Source organism: Stigmatopora nigra, chromosome 4, assembly GCF_051989575.1.
Source record: "Stigmatopora nigra isolate UIUO_SnigA chromosome 4, RoL_Snig_1.1, whole genome shotgun sequence".
Lineage (NCBI taxonomy): Eukaryota > Metazoa > Chordata > Actinopteri > Syngnathiformes > Syngnathidae > Stigmatopora > Stigmatopora nigra.
Window position 1 is genome coordinate 15,048,925 of NC_135511.1, and position 19,292 is coordinate 15,068,216.

The 19,292-nt window shown below is 38.7% G+C and overlaps 1 protein-coding gene across 4 annotated transcripts in view; it reads right to left on the reverse strand.

The window, feature by feature from the left end:
* Positions 1–19,292, reverse strand: part of LOC144195333 (autism susceptibility gene 2 protein homolog) — a 200,093-nt gene that overhangs the window by 126,218 nt on the left and 54,583 nt on the right. For all 4 annotated transcript variants that reach the window (XM_077714895.1, XM_077714896.1, XM_077714893.1 and 1 more), the window contains exon 3: positions 9,045–9,146. In XM_077714895.1, coding sequence (XP_077571021.1) covers positions 9,045–9,146 — 102 coding nt within the window. The remainder of the gene's footprint in view (positions 1–9,044; positions 9,147–19,292) is intronic.

The following is a 19,292-nucleotide window of genomic DNA, read 5'->3' on the forward strand; positions in this document are numbered from 1 at the left end:
GAGATATATTGTGTAGAAAAAGATTGATACTTTCATTGTACATGAAAACATCAGACATAGTTTGGCCTTGGGTAGTAAAAGAAAAGAGGGGTGGAGAAACTAACTCAATTAATCTGAACGGAAATGGTGGCGTGTTGTATTTCTAGCCGAGTTTAACTGTCTTCTCCTGTGTACAATATATCCAGCCCAAGGGGTAGCGACAGAATGGGATGATAGTAGCAGAGAGATTTTCTGACAATTTCCCGGCTTCTTGTAAGTCCTATCTCGCAGACGCAGGGGAGTGTGTTGGGTTCTTTATCAAAAAAAAGCCCCGGAGAGAGCGATAAATTGGAGTCCAGGCCTATCCACGCTGAAACAACAAGCACGTACAGGAGCAGGAAACAAGGCACATATATTGTCTTCCAAACAGAGCCAAGGCTGTAACGAAGCCTGCGCAAAACAGACGGAATAGAGCCCTCCTCTGATAAACAATTCCATATCTAGTCCCTCACACTTTGTGAGATAGGGAGTGAGTCTTGCTGAGACATATCTCTGCAAGACTGAAAAGAACCTGTATGAGTAGTAACTCCTGAAAGAGATATTAATTGGTAAGGAGAGGGAAAGTTGGGGAAAATGTATTCGGGTATTGGAATTTCATCAATGGGAAGAAACTTAACCATTAGGGAAGTATGTCTTGTAATTTTGTGACTTCTCTTGAAATGCTGTTGTAGGGAAAGATGCATAGAGTTTTGTGCAGTATTTTTTGCAGTAGATAAGTGTGCATAGTTTGTTTTGGTGTTCTTCCGCGAATGGGACTAGGTCAGATATAGGCAAACTACGGCCCGCGGGCCACATTCGGCCCGCAAGGCCTTTTAATCCGGCCTACCGATTGTCCAAAGATTTTTTTCCCCAAGATGGCGGCATCACACGGAAGCCTGTGGCAGTGGCTGTGTCCACTCTTGTTTTTTTGTGTTTTACAGTCCCTCTATCTTTTTTAAATGACATTTTAATATTTCTTAATACAATCCTTTTTACTTTACTTTGTACTTTCTACTTTAATGATGAGTAGCTCAATACTTTAGTCCTTTTTTTCTGTTTATGTTTCATATGTACTGTTAACGGATGCACTTTTTTATATGTATCGCATCTTATGCTGACCCGGCCCATCTGTCAAGTTCTTAAAGTCAATATAGCCCCCGGGCCGAAAAGTTTGCCCACCCCTGGACTAGGTTGTACAAGCAATATGTCAGTATGATGGTGGGGGAAGTCAAGACAACTTTACCGCAGCCTCTTTGTCGGATTAAAAGAGGGGAGAAAAAAAAGAAGAAAACACAGAACACCTTCCTGAGCTCCCAAGAGATTATAAGACTAGCTGTCACTCGCCTTCATAACGCATCACAAAATCCCACCTTGCGTGCTGTGATTTGTTGATCCAGATTCAACTGGCGTGGTAATGCTTTTCAAACCACAGAAGACCAAACCGACTTGTCATGTATCTTGTATACGGACAAGGTCAAGCTAGCTTGCCAGGTTGGGCTCCAACATTCTCATATGTTCCAATTCTTCACACCCCCACCTCTGTACTTTGTGTCCAACCCTCCTACATAATGATTCCACCTCACATATAACCCTCCACCCACCCACATTCAGTGCAGTCTCTCCATTTTCCTCCAGTCATAACACTCCAGTCCAGCCCATGGCCTTGTTCCTCCTCCCATACCCACTCAGCCTTAGCCTGGAAGCTCCCCGGAGTACCCCCGACCCGACAACCCCTACCTCCCTTTTGGAAAACCGTCATTCTGTAAGGCCTGGAGCACTTACAGATAAGCTGCCTGCAGAAATCAAGTGGGCTCGGCAGCTGAGCAGATTGAGAGTCAGAGCTCAGAGCCCGGGAGATGCCCAAAGGCTACAAACATTGCAGATAGCAATGGTGGATCGCCGGATAGTGAAGACAGACAACTTGAGACTTCCTGCCCTCTTTACCCGTCTATCTTTTGCAAGCACAATGCCCGCCTGCAAATCACCACCCACCAAGCTTTCACCACATCCATATTAGACCCCCTGCTTGCTTTAGATGAAGAGAACACCCTGTACAATGTCGACTCAAACTGACAGTTTGAGCCAAAGGCCTCCACGTACTTTTTTTTGGAAGGTCTTACTTGTTTTTATCAGTGAATATTCAGCCACCAGGGAATATGAATGTGACATGTTCTATTAAAATAACATATTTAAAAAAGAAGAAGAACAGGGATCAATGTTTTCCCAAGTTAGACTTTGTTAGAGGCTTTAATGATAATCTTTTGAGGCCGATTAAGAATGACAAATTATGTCAACGGTTGGAGTTGTTTTGTTTGTCTAGATGGCAACATATCAATTGCCATATGCCACTTTTTAGCTAAAAGTAGCTCACTTTAAAGAATATTTCTCTGGTGAGCTCATCTTTGTGTAAAGTACGTAAAGGACGGGTACTCAATTATAAGAGAATACACACATCATTGAAATGAGAAAACAAATCGACCATTTCAAAACTCACAGGAGCAAGACAACAGATGCTTTAAAAAGGCTAAAAATAGCCTAATTCTACACTGACAAAATCGCTGATGGTTTTGTGGGACAATCTTCGAAAAATATTAAATAAAACCAATAAAACAGCAAAAAACTACCGTATTTTCCCGACTATAAGGCGCACCCTCAATGAATGACATTTTTTTCCATATAAAAGGCGCACTGTATTATAAGGCGCACTGTCTATTTTGCAGAAAATTTCAGACTTTTAAGTGCGCCTTATAGTTGTGAAAATATGGTAATTGCAATTGACTTCCAGGTATGAAACAGTCACTACACAGTCACCTCTAGAGCCAGCCATTGTTGATGTTTTGGATTTTTTTTTGTATAAAATCTTGCAGTGGGGGAGGAGCTATAGGATGGAAGATGTTGTAAACTAAGATGGCATCTGCATATTTGACAGTATTGTTTCAGTTCAGGCGTTTGTGTTATTTTTAATACCCGACAGTGGTGGCTTTTCGTTTTTGGTTTTCTGTTTTTTCCATATATAAGGTGCACTGGATTATAAGGCGCACTGTCTATTCTGGAGGAAATTTAAGACTTTTAAGTGCGCCTTATAGTCGTGAAAATACGGTATTTAAATAATACCTATAGGTGAGTTCTAGATTAAAAAGAAAATGTAAAAACAGAAGAGAGCATTCATAGATGCCAATTTAACAACACTACTTTTTGCCAAGGTAGTACAGGACACCTTGCAACGATTTAATCAGTCAAGACAGAATTAATGCTTCTAATATCATGATTTCTCCATTACTCCATTTAATATAATTAAAATGTAGAGCACCGAGGCCATAAAGCGGGTCGTTGAAGATTGTAATTCCGCCATAAAGCTATGAAGCATGAAAATGTCACTTACCCAGTAGTCGCAGCCTGACAACGAGTGAGTGGAACTCTGTAGAAAGAGCGAGGGGAACAACAATGACCTTTAAGGAGCATTTCACTCCCTGACACAGACATGATGAAGCAGTGCCGCTTTAATATCAATATTCACGTTAACCTTTTACCCGGCTCACCATTTATGCTGCAGCTACAGACTTCTATTCTATATTTTGGACTCCAATATGGCACTATGCTAAATTACTACCACAAATTTCAACTTTTTCATCGCATTAGTTGTTGGCAAGTGGGCAAGTATGAAAGAAAAATTTCGCAAATGCTTGCATAATCATGCGCAAAATGACGTTAAACTGACCAGGCATTAATCCGCACTTTTTCAAAGTGATTTTTACAAAAGCTTGCAATTGAATGACATTGAATGTCATTTGCTTATTGAGCATATAGCTCCATTTTAAAGGGGTCGGGAACCTTTTTGATTGAGAGAGCCATAAACAATTCACATTTTATAATGTTATTTCTTGAGAGTCATTCTCAGAAGTAAAAATATATGAAAATATGTGATTTTTTTGTCATTTCACCACTTTTAAAGCACAAAAAGTCTCCGAATTCTTTTGACAACATTGTTAGGCTGTTACTAATCAATCAGTACCAATAATATCATGCGTCCAGAAGAGTAATAAAAAACAAAATTATGATTAAAGTGGTGCTAAAGCTAGTCTCAACGCTAGTTTTGCTACTATTGGTGCATTCTCTCACCAGTGGTTTGCATATTTTACCTCTCAGGTTAGTGGAGAGCCATATGCACCCATGAAAAGAGCCATATATGGCTCCCGAGCCATAGGTTCCCTACAATGTAGCATTTTAAGTCACTAACAAGTACGATAATTCCATAGGCGATACGTAGAGTATCAATAACAAGAGTAAAAAACTAATAATTGAAATTCCAAAGAGAATAGGCTCTTAGGTTAGTGGAGAGCCATATGCACCCATGGAAAGAGCCATATATGGCTCCCGAGCCATAGGTTCCCTACAATGTAGCATTTTAACTCATAGGTAAGTACAATCATTCCATAAGGGATACGTAGAGTATCAATAACAAGAGTAAAAACGAATGATTGACATTTCCAAAGACAATAGATCCCCTAGGAAAGGGAATAAAGAAGTAGAAAAGCTCAAAATTAAAATATTCAGAGCTATGCTGTTCACTATGTGACTCTCTAAATGCCAAAAGAATAGAACACATGCAGAAACGACTGGATTTTGTTGTTTTCTGACACAACGGCCTGTTTTTACCCAGCAGGAGGACCAATCTGAAAATCCCTCCCTCTACTTCCATTTTTCACTGCTTTTATTCCTCTGTCTAGATAGGCAATTTCTCCCCCAGGTCTCTGGAGGGAACTTTTCTGCTAGACCAATTTCATCCATGGGTCTAACTTCAATCCAAACAAGCACCCCCACACGTTCAAGCAGGACTTTTCCCTTTTTCCTTGTTCCCCTTCATCTATTCTTCCACACCTGCCCTTGGCTTCAGCACTCATCAACGCTTGTGTGCCCCCCTGATTTGTAGGACAGCCCCTGTGGTGATGATTAGGCAGAAGTCCTGCCGCGAACCGGAACGTAGGCACTGCAGGAATCAAAAGGCTATTCCATGTCCATCGCAAACTCTCTGATCCCTTCAATATCAGACCAAGGAAGATGGGGGGAGGTGGGTGTGTTAGTTTTTGGAAGAAATAAATACAAGAAAAATGATATCTACAAAAACTAAAGTACATGAAATTTAGATATGTGCCTTATGGGATCATAGACCAAGTTTAAACAGACTGTCTTTGAATATTTCCATATAAAATGGTGTCATAAATATACATTTAGGACGACAAGGCTTAGAGGGTTTTTGTACAAAAACACTTTGACAGCAACTTGTAATGATTGTGTTACTAATTTGGACAATATTAAAAGGACCGTTGGGGAAAACTGATTTTGACACCAACCTGCAAAAGTTGGGGTAAAAATTTGCCTAGCGATTGCCCGGCGACGGTGAAAATGGAAAGCTTTGATCGTGGCTCTCGAGTGGGATGATTTGGTTGTAAGGCTTTCTTTAACAGAAAATCCAGTGGACTCTTTTAGTCAGATTTTGCCACCACACTGCGTATGTCATTTCGCGTATGAGCAGTCCCTCCTGAACACCCCATCTCCCAAAAATACTCAAATATTTAAAAGGGAAAGACACTCTGGTATACAGGGGTGTCAGACTCGGGTTGGTTCGCGGGCCGCTTTAACGTCAACTTGATTTTATGTGGGCCGGACCATATTAGATATAATATTTAGATTTTTTTTTATAAATGGATTAAAAGAACTGGATTAAAAGCCCTCAATATATTCAGTTATTTTATAGATCTAAAACAATGTTTATTTTACCTTTTGTTATATATTTTTAGATTTTACAAAATTATTTTTGAACTAAAAACATAGAAAAAAGGATTAAAAAATGACAATTATTTATTTAAAAGGGGGACAATCAGAAAATGAAATATACATCTATACTTTTCGTTTAAATTTGATCCTAAAACAGAAAGTCGGCACTCATGATTTACTTTCCCGGGCCGCACAAAATGATGCGGCGGACCAGATTTAGCCCCTGAACCGCCACTTTGACACCCATGCTCTAATAGTTGTGAAAAACAATGTCTTTTGCATCCATAAGGCCGCTTGAGCTCAGGAGAATATTCTCCAAAAACCCTGAGTATCCGCCGTGGCGTACTAAAACTGCACTGCCCCCTACTGCATGGCATGCATACGCCATTATTTTCAAGTGTGCATAAAAACCTCTCCCGTGTTTTCTGTTGTTTTGGTTGAAGCGCCAGCGTGTAAATGCACCCTTAGGTGTTAGGAGGCCAAGAGCATTTGGAATTAGCTGAACTATGTAGAGTTCATTCAACTTGGCGCATTCTGGTTAGAAAGAGAGGCTTATTTAAATGATAATGAGGGACAATCCATTGGATTTAGTACTGGGGAAGGGAGGGAAAAGGGGCTGGTAGCAGGGGGATCCATTAAAACGCCAGCGGTTCATAAGCCATAGGGTCGGCATATAGCTAAACACTCTCTCTTAAAAGCCATTATACATGGCTCTCAATGGATTTCTGCAGTGCTTAGGACTTCAAAAGGATTTAAGAACCTGCCCCAGAGAGCGAGTGTTTGGGGGAGGGTGAAGGGATGTGTGTGTGGTGTGTGCTGGGGTGTGTAAAGCGCATGTGTGTGTGTGTGATAGAACGAGAAACAGAAAGAGAGAGGTAAAAGGAGGGTGGATGTTCGTGGCTACTAAGAAAGACAAGACAGAGGCTGGCGGCAAGGAAGGGTTAACCAACAGCTTGAGAGCAGAAAAATGTAGAAATCCGCCCCCTAATCCTCTCTACATTACCATGCGACCTTCTTTACCGATAAAAAATACAAACTGAATGTAAAGAGAAGTATAATATGATTTTTTTTGCATCCTAGACCAGGGGTGGGCAAACTTTTCGGCCCGGTTGGAGGCCAAATTGACTTTAAAAATGTGACAGATGGCCGGGGTCAGTACAAGATATGATACATATAAAAAAGTGCATCCGTTAACAGTACATATGAAATATAAAGAGAAAAAAAGGACTAAAGTATTCACATACTCATCACTAAAGCAAAAAGTATAAAATACAAAGTCAAGTAAAAAGGAATGTATTAAGAAATATTAAGATGTCATTTAAAAAAAGATAGAGGGGCTGTAAAACACGAAAAACAAATAAGAGTGGACAGAGCTACTGCTACTGGCTTCCGCGTGACGGCGCCATCTTGGGGAAAAAAAAACAAAAAAATTATTTGGACAACGTCGGCGGGCCGGATTAAAAGGCCTAGGGGGCCGTATGTGGCCCGCGGGCCGTAGTTTGCCCATATCTGGGTTAGACCATTGTTGCTCTCAAGGTTTTAGGCGCAATCATAACTGGTGTGATTAAGAAAGTGGTGCATGACTCCCTGTCATCTGTTAAAACATGTCAAATCAATTGTGTGGATTTAAATGAAGATGGTAGTTTGTTGGCAAAGATAAACAACAGCAGAAGCTACCGCATATATTCCCCAAATTCATGTGTGACATCTGCACCACAAGCACAATTATCAAATCAATATAAACAAATAGAGTCATGGCAATGAACAATGAAAAAATCCTTGGCTCTTAAATTGATGCATGACTGTTTTTTAAATACAGACAGGCGACAACAATCACATAACATTTATCTACGCTTCTTTTTTTTTTGGCAATACGACAAGACAAATCCATTTACAGTTGCTGTCATCATAGCATCATTCATTATAGCTGTTACTTTGATCTGGTACGCGTTATGCTAATGTGAAGTGTTCTTGGTTAAGTACCAAGGCATTTTATACCGTTGAAGGAAATGCACGAAACGCAATGAACAACACGAGGTTTATGATTCATGGCCTTACTTAAATACAAGTCAAACTCTAGCTCAGACATTAGGAGACAGACATGAGAAATACCAAGAGAGCCAGATGGTTGGATACGAATAGATGTGGATGGCATAGTGACAAGCGCCAACGTCTGCACGCCATTCATTTGGCATCGTATTAGAGCGATATTCCACATCTAACACTGTCAGCAATTGCAGCGTGCAATTTTCAGCTATTCCTCTCCTTCGCCACCCCCCCCCTTACCGCAATCACTCATTCATAGCCCCTCCTTGGAGCTTGTCATAGATCCCTGTCAGAGCTGTCAACTGACATCGTGTTTTCATCTGACAAGCCCTCCTCTCGCTTCTGACTTTTTTATTAAGAGACATCCTTTTGTACAAAACAAAAGAGCAAAAGAAAAGGGAGAGGGAGATAGAGAGAGAGAGTACATACAACCCAAGACAGAGAATAGAAATGAGAGAAACAGATGCTACAAGACAGAAACAGCCATTTTCCAGAAAGTGACAGTTTTTTTAATTGGGTGGCTTTTTCAATTGGAACATTGAATAGCTTAAAACAGTGTATTTAACAAGTTCATTAAATCTTTTTTGTGGATTCACCAGCAAAGAAGGGAAGGAAGCATTGCCTTCCTGTTTTTGACAGATAAATGAACAAGCTGATTGAGTTTAGTTTGGGGGGGTATTGGGGGTATTGGGGGTGCTGTTTGACAGGCATCTGTTAGGCCGCATATTTCTACATTCATTTAAAATGCTGCTTTGGATTTTGCATAAATTCTCATTACTTTTCCCTGTATCTAAATTGCATTATTTCAAGCTTGACGCTGAACCAATGCCTGCTTCAATTTGCCTTTGCCACCTACTCATCCTTTGAATGAGCTGGCATATGAATTCTGGCACAATAATAATTGGAACAGTTCTTTTAACTCATTCCATGCCAAGGTCAGGTTAGATCTTGCTAAACCCTCCTTAGAGCATGTCTACATTGCATTGAAATGTGCCAAGGGTTGAAATAAAGCCAAAAGAACTAGATGTGGTTTGACCAGCTTCATTATCATTTTCTGTCTTAAAGCATCTAGTCAAATTGTGGGTTAGTAACTACGATTTTTTAATAAAGTGAGGGTTATACAACAATATGGGCTTACTCTACTTTCCTAATATAAGTGGAACATATTTATATAACATGTACATAACATGGAAAAGCTGTCTTACCTCAATTTGTTGTTCCTTGATGCTGTTTCTGTGAGATAGACTGAAGTCCGGCATTGTTTCGTCTTTAAAAAATCTCACTGGACAGCGCATTAATGGTTTGATCTGGAGGAAATAAGAGAAAACTACAATTGAGTAAAAAGCTCTTTGTTTACAGTTTGAAGCAGTACAATACAATGTGGAATAAGGACAATGTCTTCAAATGACATAGGATTTTCTATAAAGTGCGAGTTCTCATTGGCATTTTGTCTGTTTTCTACGCATATTTCATCTTATTTTGGGCTTTCAGACAATGGCTTACATGTTTCCTGTCCGGAAAATCTTAAGATTGTATTATAGCCTTCACAAATTCAAGACAACATGCGCCAGATAGAGAAAAATAATCCCTCTTCTGTGTTTCAGATGGGGAAGTGTACTATTGTAAAACTAATGCAAACACTTTTTTAGTCTCTGTGTTATAAAGTCGCATATTTGGTGTGGCTAATTTTTGCAGCTATAATGGTAATGAATAACTTTATTCATCCCGTATTCGGGAAATTTCATTGTGGCAGTAGCAAGAGGGTGATTAGACAGAACAGCAAAGCAAAAGCACAAAATACAAGTAAATGGAATCATTAAGAATCAGCAAAATCATCAGCAAACTGATATAGAAACATTTTTTTTAATTAAAAAAAATACATGGTCTATAACAATCAGTTAAATTTCATTCACGTTATTTCAGCACTCATTCCTGCTTATGTTCCTCTGACAGAAAGTAACCAACACTTTTCCCCTATTATGCTATAGCAAGAAATATTTACATAAAATCTAACTTATTCACTTCCAAAAACCAATAGAAATTGCAGATTTCGCCACCTCTATGATAATAAACCTCATCTATCGTGGACATATATATTTTTATTAGAGTCTCGGTAAACCCACAACTGGCATACATTCAAATTCCCCAACAGATGTTAGGTTAGCAAGCAAAACACAGAAATGTCTGGGTCACAATATTACCAGCCAATCACAGCAACACCCCAACATGGAGTTAAAATGGCAATGGCCGCTGGGTGTATTCTATCCCACTAGCTATTTACACGTAGCACCTCCCCAGGTGACATGCGTGCCGTGCCGGCTGGCCTTGGTCTCCTGATCTCCACTGTAATTTAAGATGATCACTGCTACAATTAACCTTTCCCAGTAAATATCAATTATAGCCCCCGGCTGGGCTAGAATTAAAAGGGTCATCAGCTAATCTGACAGGTCCTGAACACTACCACCTGGCAGGTGGGGGGAAAGGCAGCTGAGAGAGAGTGTGTTTGTCTACCCTTGTGCCCACTAGCCTCACATGCCAAGTAGAAGTGATTTCCTTTTAATTACTAAGCTGCTGCTGGGCAAGCATGACGTTTCGCCACAGGGTGTGAACACTGCTCTGAGGTCAGGGATAACATGATGGGCTTGGAGTGAATATGGCAGAGAAGAACCTATGAATAAAAAGCTGTGGTCTTGCTGTTTTTCGTTTTGTTTTGTTAGTCCGGGCATGAGTGCAATGTGAAGCAGATATGATGTAATTTTCTGAATTGAAGGAATTGATATTTTCTTCTCAGTTTAGAATTTGTTGGTCTATAGCAAGGGTGTCAGAGTTGGGTTGGTTTGTGAGCCGCGTTAACGTCAACTTGATTTCATGTGGGTTGGACCATTTTAGATATAATATTTAGATATTTTTTTTATATAAATTGATTAAAAGAACTGGATTAAAAGCCTTGAATATTCAGTTTTTTATAGATCTAAAACAATGTTAATTTTAGCTTTTTTTAAATATATTTTTAGATTTTACAAAAGTATATTTGAACTAAAAACACAGTAAAAAATGATTAAAAATTTTCAATTAATGATTTAAAAGGGGGGAACTCAGGAAATTTTATATACATCTATTCTCTTCATTCTAATTTGATGCTAAAACAGAAAGTCGGCACTCATGATTTTATTTTTCCGGCCGCACAAAATGATGTGGCGGGCCAGATTTGGCCCCCGGGCCGCCACTTTGACACCTGGGGTCTATAGTATACTTATTAATGGATTTTTACAGGTAAATGAACTGTCTTTTAGTGTAAATACACCTACAATTTATATTCCACTGCGGATTATGTATATATGAACAAATACAGTTTTCTTGTAAAATTAGTTTGGTGCATCTTATAGTCAGTTCACCTGATAGTCCAATACTTACAGTATTTTTTTTACGGAGCCTGGCAAAACTGCTGTGTGAAAATGTATTTTGAATTTCAGTGTCCTGCTTCAGCAAGTTTAGTCTCAAGGGATCGAGTAAATCAAGTAAAGCTTTGCTGTTACGGATCCGATGGCACGATTTAACATGGAATGCAGTGTGAAAGTGGTGTAAAAAAAAAAAAAAAGGCTTTAAATGGCAACTGGATCTATTAAATTGGAATTCTGCCTCTCATCATTTTTATCTGTCGACATGCTGTCAGCTTCATCTCTCCTTTAAACTCACAAATGATGGTGTAGGTGTTTTGGATTTGCTTCTACCAGAAAACCAGTAAAGAGACAAATCTTGCAAGGTGAACAAGGAAAGAAAGCAGTGACAGTTGGTGTCAAGATACTGTTCACTTTTCATCCTGACACCTCTAAATATTTGGTTTATCCAACACCAATTCCACCGGAAACTTACTGAAGGTGTGCTGCCATGATAGTAAGCAACAAAACGACCCAAACAGCAATCAAGTTGACTATTGATCAAGCTAAAGTATCTAATTAGTCTGCCAAGTTAATCATACAGCTTTCATGGATCATCTCTGCGGTGTTTTTCAGTGGAACACAAGGCTATTGATCTTTAAAGGAATTTAACTCTGACTAATAATGAAAGAGTAAAACAAACTCAAGTGTCTCATGCTGTGTAAAATACTCCTTAATCGTCCCAAATGCACAACAAAACACATTTTTTCCTAAGAATACATTGAATATTTAGCAATATTTTAAACAATAGGAATTACGGACAACACTATGTTCTTGAATTAAGTGTTTCAATAGATTGTTGCCAAGGTTACAGAACATTTGAGTAAACTATTTGGTTAAATTGTGATCGGTAGGAACCGCAAATGTGTCAGCATTAAAAATAAGTGCTTAGAACTTTGGCTTATTTAACTGCATTTAAAAAATTTCCTTTCGGTTTAAACAAAGAATGTTATTGATCACTGATTACAAACTGTGATAGAATAATTTGTGAGTTTTCAGTCAAAATTTTGACCAAAACCTCTTTAAAAGATCTCATTCAAATACACCAATATTTATCATTTTAGTTCATGTTGGGTTTAATCATTCAAAAATTCAACCCGATTTCATCCTTCCATGATAGAATTATTATTACTACTTTCCATCTGAAGTTGTCTTCATTCCAAGATAATCCATTTATTTATTTGGAGTACTGATAAGAGAGAAAGAAAAAAAAAACCCGTCCAGCTAAGTGAGAACCCATGTTTTACATGAATAATGTACAAGAAATTAGCACCATTAGTCTCGGTATTGAACATGCCTCCAGTCATTCTCTTGAGGCCACTGCTCTGTGCTCTTTAATTATCTTCAAAGAGCCCTCCAGCATCTTAATCCTCCCTCACCAACGCCCAAGTTGAGTGCTGCTGACTTTGTCTGTTCATTTCTACTTTAACCCTAGCTAAAGTCACAATTCCTACCTGATTAAAAAAAAGGAGGAGCTTGTTAAAAGCAAGACTGGATTCCCATGTCACTTCAATTTAAGCTATAGCAAACGTCTACTATGTCTTGCCAATGCCAATCACTCCAAACCCTTACAAGGATTTTCAAGGCCGACTTTAGGTTTCTTTGTTACCCCACCCCTTTCCTCCTACTACTACTACGACTACTACCACCTCAATCACCTTGTGGGAGCTTAGAGGTGGGCAATGGAAGTATGTGCAGTCTTCCAGTATCTGCCTCACAAAGGATGAAAGACAGTTACCGCAACGTACCTCTTCCATCTCTTACTCCCTAGTCAGACATCACCTGTCAGCAGTGCTAAGGGAGGTTGTGTTTCATCCTTGTGTCTATGTCAGTCTTTATTACCCTTGAATCTTGGACTTTGCCCCCCACCCACGACTCTAGCACGCTTGAGTCAGGTGTTCAACCATTGAAAACCCTGGCGTTGCAGATTCAAAGGGTAAGGATGGTATATGGGGGGGATGGTCCGAGCCAAACAGATCCGGATCCTTCCTTTAATTTGTTCGGAATAGTGTCCTGCGTAAAGGACCCTCACCCCCATTAACCCGGTGACAAGCCGATACCCCTACTCAGGGAGGCATGAGTTTTGTGTGTGGCTAGCTAGTCGAGGCGTCTGGATACTGGGCTCAATCTATTGGCTCATTATCCCCCCCGCCTAGGCCTGGGTGTAGAGAAGTGCACTTTAGGGCCACAGGCCAAATTGATTCATCTGCCTTCATTTTCTTCAGGCTCAGAAGTGGCAGCTGCTCAGAGGCAGTGGGAAGGAGTTATGGTGAGAGACAGACGGGAGAGTGGGAAGGAGAGGCAGGAACAGTGAGATGATGGGGGGTGGGATGGGGGGGGGCATCAAGCGAAGGCGGTATCCCTGGCTTTGTTCCTCATCCATGTCTCATTTCACTCCCCCCCTCCATTCCCTTTTACTTTACAGCACCACTAACACCTCCAACGCTTGAAATCGCTATCAAGGCGTATACTTGCCCCCCATACACCCCCCCACAAGTCCCAAGTTGGAAATTAGCCCAAGGACAAGCTAGTGGATTTACTACAAGGGGAGCAAATGGATTTTTGCTTTTATTTTGACGAGTCCCAGTGCATCCATTACGCCTTTTAACCATGCATTATTCATAGATCCTGTCTTATAATAAATGTCCATATAAAAAATGGTACACATATTATACATGGCTTAAAAAATGCTTCCATAACTCCCATTCCCTTTTTGCAGACCTAGAGCTATAATGCTATTTATAAGAAGATTCAAAATCTTATGAGAAAATGTAAGTTGATGATGTGGCTATTCAGGTAACAAAAGCAAATGTTAAAACTTGAAAGTGAGTACAATTGAGGTTTACAAGAGAGGAGATAGAAGTCAGGCACAGTGAGAGGCTGCTAACCTGGGTGGCTTTTGACCAGAACTGCAACAAAGCACTCAACCTGTAAAATGAAACCAGTCTCATTCCCAGGCAGCACAGATCCCCCCCGAGAACCCCAAATCCCATGGGATGTCATTTAGAACAGACATCTGAGGCAAAAGGGGCATTCCCTGCAGACCCCCGGGTCTCTCTATCATTCCCAACATATGTCCCCTGTAACGGAGCAAGACAACCAAAGGGGTAAGCAGAGTTGAAGTTACTCTACTGGTTCGCTGTTGATGATAAAATCTCTATTGCCAGATATGGGCAAACTACGGCCTGCGGGCTGGATGTGGCCCGTGAGGTGTTTTAATCCGGCCCGACGACATTGTCCAAATAATTATTTTTTATTGAATGTTTTGCTTTTTATTTATTTATTTTAATTTTTTATTGATTTTTTTATTTTATTTTTTTATTTGTTATTGATTTTATTTATTTTTTATTTTTCCCAAGATGGTGCCATCACGCGGAAGCCATTGTCAGTAGCTGTGTCCACTCTTATTTGTTTTTCGTGTTTTACAGCCCCTCTATCTTTTTTAAATATGACATTTTAATATTTCTTAATACATTCCTTTTTACTTGACTTTGTACTTTATAGTTTAATAATGAGTGATGAGTAAGTTAATACTTTAGTCCTTTTTTTCAGCTTATGTTTCATATGTACTGTTAACGGATGCACTTTTTTTTATATGTATCGTATCTTGTACTGACCCGGCCCATCTGTCAAATGTTTAAAGTCAATATAGCCCCCCCGGGCCGAAAAAAATGCCCACCCCTGATCTATTGCTGTTTTTACAATTGCAACAATGTGTTATCACGTTACTAATAATCTGTTTTAAATGCCCCTACACGAGGATCAAAGTACACAAGCTGCAGACTGCGCATAACGTTTTATGACAGATGTGTAATTTATTTATGACTCTCAATTCTATAGCAGTTCGACAGTGATAAGAAAGGCGTCAAACCCTTATCAGCTGATTAAAGGTTCGACTACGAACCATTCGTTTCGAAGGATACTGAAATGACTTTGTGCAATGATGATTAATTTGTGCAAAAACCAGAAAGATAACATAAGATAGAGAATTGCCACAATTTAAATAACCAGAAATTTGGCATCCAAAGATCTAAAATTTCGCTCTCCAACTAAAATAAAAAGCATATAAAATCTCCCCATTACATCTTATTTACACAATAAGACTTACAATTATTTATTATGTCATTAGAGTGGACTAGAATAACAACTCTGTCTAGTAAACAATAAATTATGACCAAAGGACATCAAAACATTAATTAAGATGACGGAATATTACAATCATAAAGTCCGTTAGGCATTTCACCGTGAGTGACATTCAAGTTTATATTTTTTTTCTAAGTGACATTCACATTCTAACACCCTCAATGACTTTATTAGCACTTGAACATGAACGTATTAACAGCCAAAAGTGAAATAATCACACTCTCGTGCTATGGCACTTTTCGCCTGAAAACTTTTTCACCTTCACACGTTATTTCAGACATTTTTAATATCCTCAAATGTAATCTGAAATAATTATCGGCCTACAATGACATAAAATGTGACAAAAAAAGGTCCCTTCTAACAAGTCCACATTCACACACACACATTTAGAAGTTTGTAATAATTCAACCAAACACTATTACTCTAGAGATGAGATTGTGAAAAAGAGGAAATGAGCAAAGGATTGATGAAGAAAAGTCTGAAACTTCTAATCAGTCTAACTTCAAACTGTGATCTTCAATCTAGACAGGAAATAGCTCTTTAAAACTACATCTTGGGAAAATTGGTTGAGTTAATGTTCTATTGTTGACCCAAGAACAACTCAAGACAGATGGAAAAAAAACTCCCTAATTGGCTAACTTTTGTTCCTATAATTTTTCCATTTATAAAAAAATGTTCTTGTTGGATGTCATTTTGAATATTTTCCTAATCTGTTGAAATAAATTGAAGTGACTTGCATTGGCTTGATCTGTACGATTGGTTAAAATTCAAAATGTAAAGTTTAATCTCTTAAAATTTAGTAGAGGTTTTATAGCTGTCTGGAAGAGAAGACAGATGGAGGTATTTTTTTATATGTGTATATATATCTTTTTTTTAAAGGAATGAAGATGGTCTGGTCTGGAATTGGGAAGGTGGTAAACAGTCAGAAAGTGACAGAAGGAGACCGGATGAGACAGACAGAGTGCTTTAGGGTTTTTTAACAGGAGGCAGATGCAACACGTGTAATGAATCAGCTTCAGTTCAACGTGCCTTCTTTCTGATGTCTGAGTACTCATCCTACCCTTGGAAGGCAACTCACAACTTATCGTATGCCTGGAAAAATCTGCCAAAGGATTTTTTGGAAGAAGTGATACGTTGGACGAAAGACAGAATGTTGAAGAAGAAGAGTCTGGGCAAGTGTACTTGTATGTTTCATTAGTTTTAAGTAGCCACTTATGTATAAAATAATGGCATATGTTGACAATGGAATGTAGACTAGCACTTTATGGTTTTCAATCAAAAATCGTTGATTCATTTGTTTTAGTTTGGTGATTGTGTGGAAAAGGAGATTGATGGAATGTTGGAGCAACTGCGGTAAATGCACACAGATGGCTGCAACCAGTTGGTTTAGAGAGATTGTCCATTCCAAAGAACACAATTATGTCTATTATTAGATCTCTGGGCATGATTCAGAGCTATATGATGCTATCTAAGCATACCATCAATCAATCCATCATTTGTATAGCACATTTAAAGGACACGTGTTACAGATTATAGTACCGTATTTTCACGACTATAAGGCGCACCGCATTATAAGGCGCACCCTCAATGAATGACATTTTTTCCATATATAAGGCGCACTGTATTATAAGGTGCACTGTATTATAAGGCGCACTGTCTATTTTGGAGAAAATTTAAGACTTTTAAGTGCGCCTTGTAGTCGTGAAAATACGGTAATTGCTATTGACTTCCAGGTATGAAGCACTCACTACGCAGTCACCTCTAGAGCCAGCCATTGTTGATGTTTTGGATTTTTTTGTATAAAATCTGGCAGTGGGGGAGGAGCTATATGATGGAAGATGTTGTCAACAAAGATGGCATCTGCATATTTCAAAGTATTGTTTCAGTTCAGGCGTTTGTGTTTTTTATTATCCGACAGTGGTGGTTTTTCGTCTGTTTTTTTCCATATATAAGAACCACTGGATTATAAGGCGCACTGTCTATTTTGGAGAAAATTTAAGACTTTTAAGTGCGCCTTATAGTCGTGAAAATACGGTATGGACACAATATGGGGCTGTGAATAAAACTGAAAAACAAACTAAAAAACATAAATACACAAACAAAAATAAACCCTAAAAATCATATAAAACTGCAGTCCGTAGATGGCATAGCAGTATAAAAAGCCATAGAAAAATAACGTGGAAATGCCTTTTTAAAATGCTGACATTATAAAACCCCAATTGTCAAATCACAGCAGACATCTTTGTACAGCAATATGTTTCGGTATGTGTATCTTGGATTCAGGATTATGATTGATCTTCTCCGGAGGCTTTCCTCTCTGTATTTGAACGGGGATTGTCTTTTATTCAAATCACAGCTGGCCACACCTGCCATGTGAGGCTCTATCTCCAGAAACCACATTTAGTCCTAAATCAATAACAAAGCGATAGAGAAATGAACCAGTGGAGCGAACTAGGAAGCAGCAGACGAAGAAGTCTGATTTTGCTTGACATTTACTTGGTTTGCGCCATGTCAACAATCAATCCGAGACTGGATCTGTCATCCCAAAACCCTCACGGTGGCTTAATAATTGCCTGAATATAAAGATACAGCAAATTCTCAACCTAGTCCATGAGCAAACTACGGCCCGCGGGCCACATTCGGCCCGCTAGGCCTTTCGATCCGGCCCGCCGACGTTGTGCAAAATGTTTTTTTTTCCAAGATGGCGCCATCACGCGGAAGCCAGTAGCAGTAGCTGTGTCCACTCTTATTTGTTTTTCATGTTTTACAGCCCCTCCATCTTTTTTTGAAATTACATTTGAATATTTCTTAATACATTCCTTTTTATTTGACTTTGTACTTTATACTTTTTACTTTAATGATGAGTGATTAGTATGCTAATAAGTTAGTCCTTTTTTGCTGTTTATGTTTCATATACACTGTTAACGGATGCACTTTTTTATGTGTATCACATCTTGTGCTGACCCCGCCCAATTTTTTAAGTCAATATGGCCCCCGGGCCGAAAAGTATGCCCACACCTGACCTAGTGGGATAATTACCCAAGTTATATGTCAAATAAACCAATATTCTAACAAAGCATCATGAAGGAATCAATGGAAAATGACTTTAGTTTTTTTTTGTTGACTCTTATAGTGCGGAAAATATGATAGTAAGGTAGTTTCTCCCACATTTATAATGTCTTGCTTTAGTCACATAAGCACGAAAAAAAAGCAATAAGCTCTCTATAATGGGTTGTCGTATTAGATGTGCTGATCATATACAATCTTTTTATCCCAGCTCGGCTTTTTGATGGTGGATGGGCTCCATATTATCTTCACTCCAGGCCTATTTGCATTACGACCATATTTATCGGCATGTATCAGATAAGCATTATAATCAGCTTTAGCTTGCGCGACAGGCTAATAATTTAAAGTGTTAAGCAAAATAGAATTTAACACAAAATCAAACCAATGTTAGATTTTTGGTTTTAGACAAAAAGAGGATCATAACATATGGAATTAGTAGCAGCAATAAACAAAAAAAAATATGTTTGGCGGATTATGAAGAAACAATCAAAGGAGTAGAAGAGTAAATGCAAATGTAAAAAGACACATTTGGCTTGACTTAAAATAAATAAACACCAGCTGACATTGATGGTAATCCCCCCCAAAAAAGGGAAATTCCATAGACATCCATAAAATAGAAAATTTATCGCATTAAATTAAAACAAAAAAAATGAATAAAACAATAACAAAAGGCCATGATGAAGACGCATTTAATTTCAAAATAAAAATAATAAAAATATGGTGCTTTTTATGCAGTTTGTACGCATGTTTTAAATGTTTTGGACATTTGGAAATCATGCAAAAAGTGTATAAATAGTCTACTTTGAT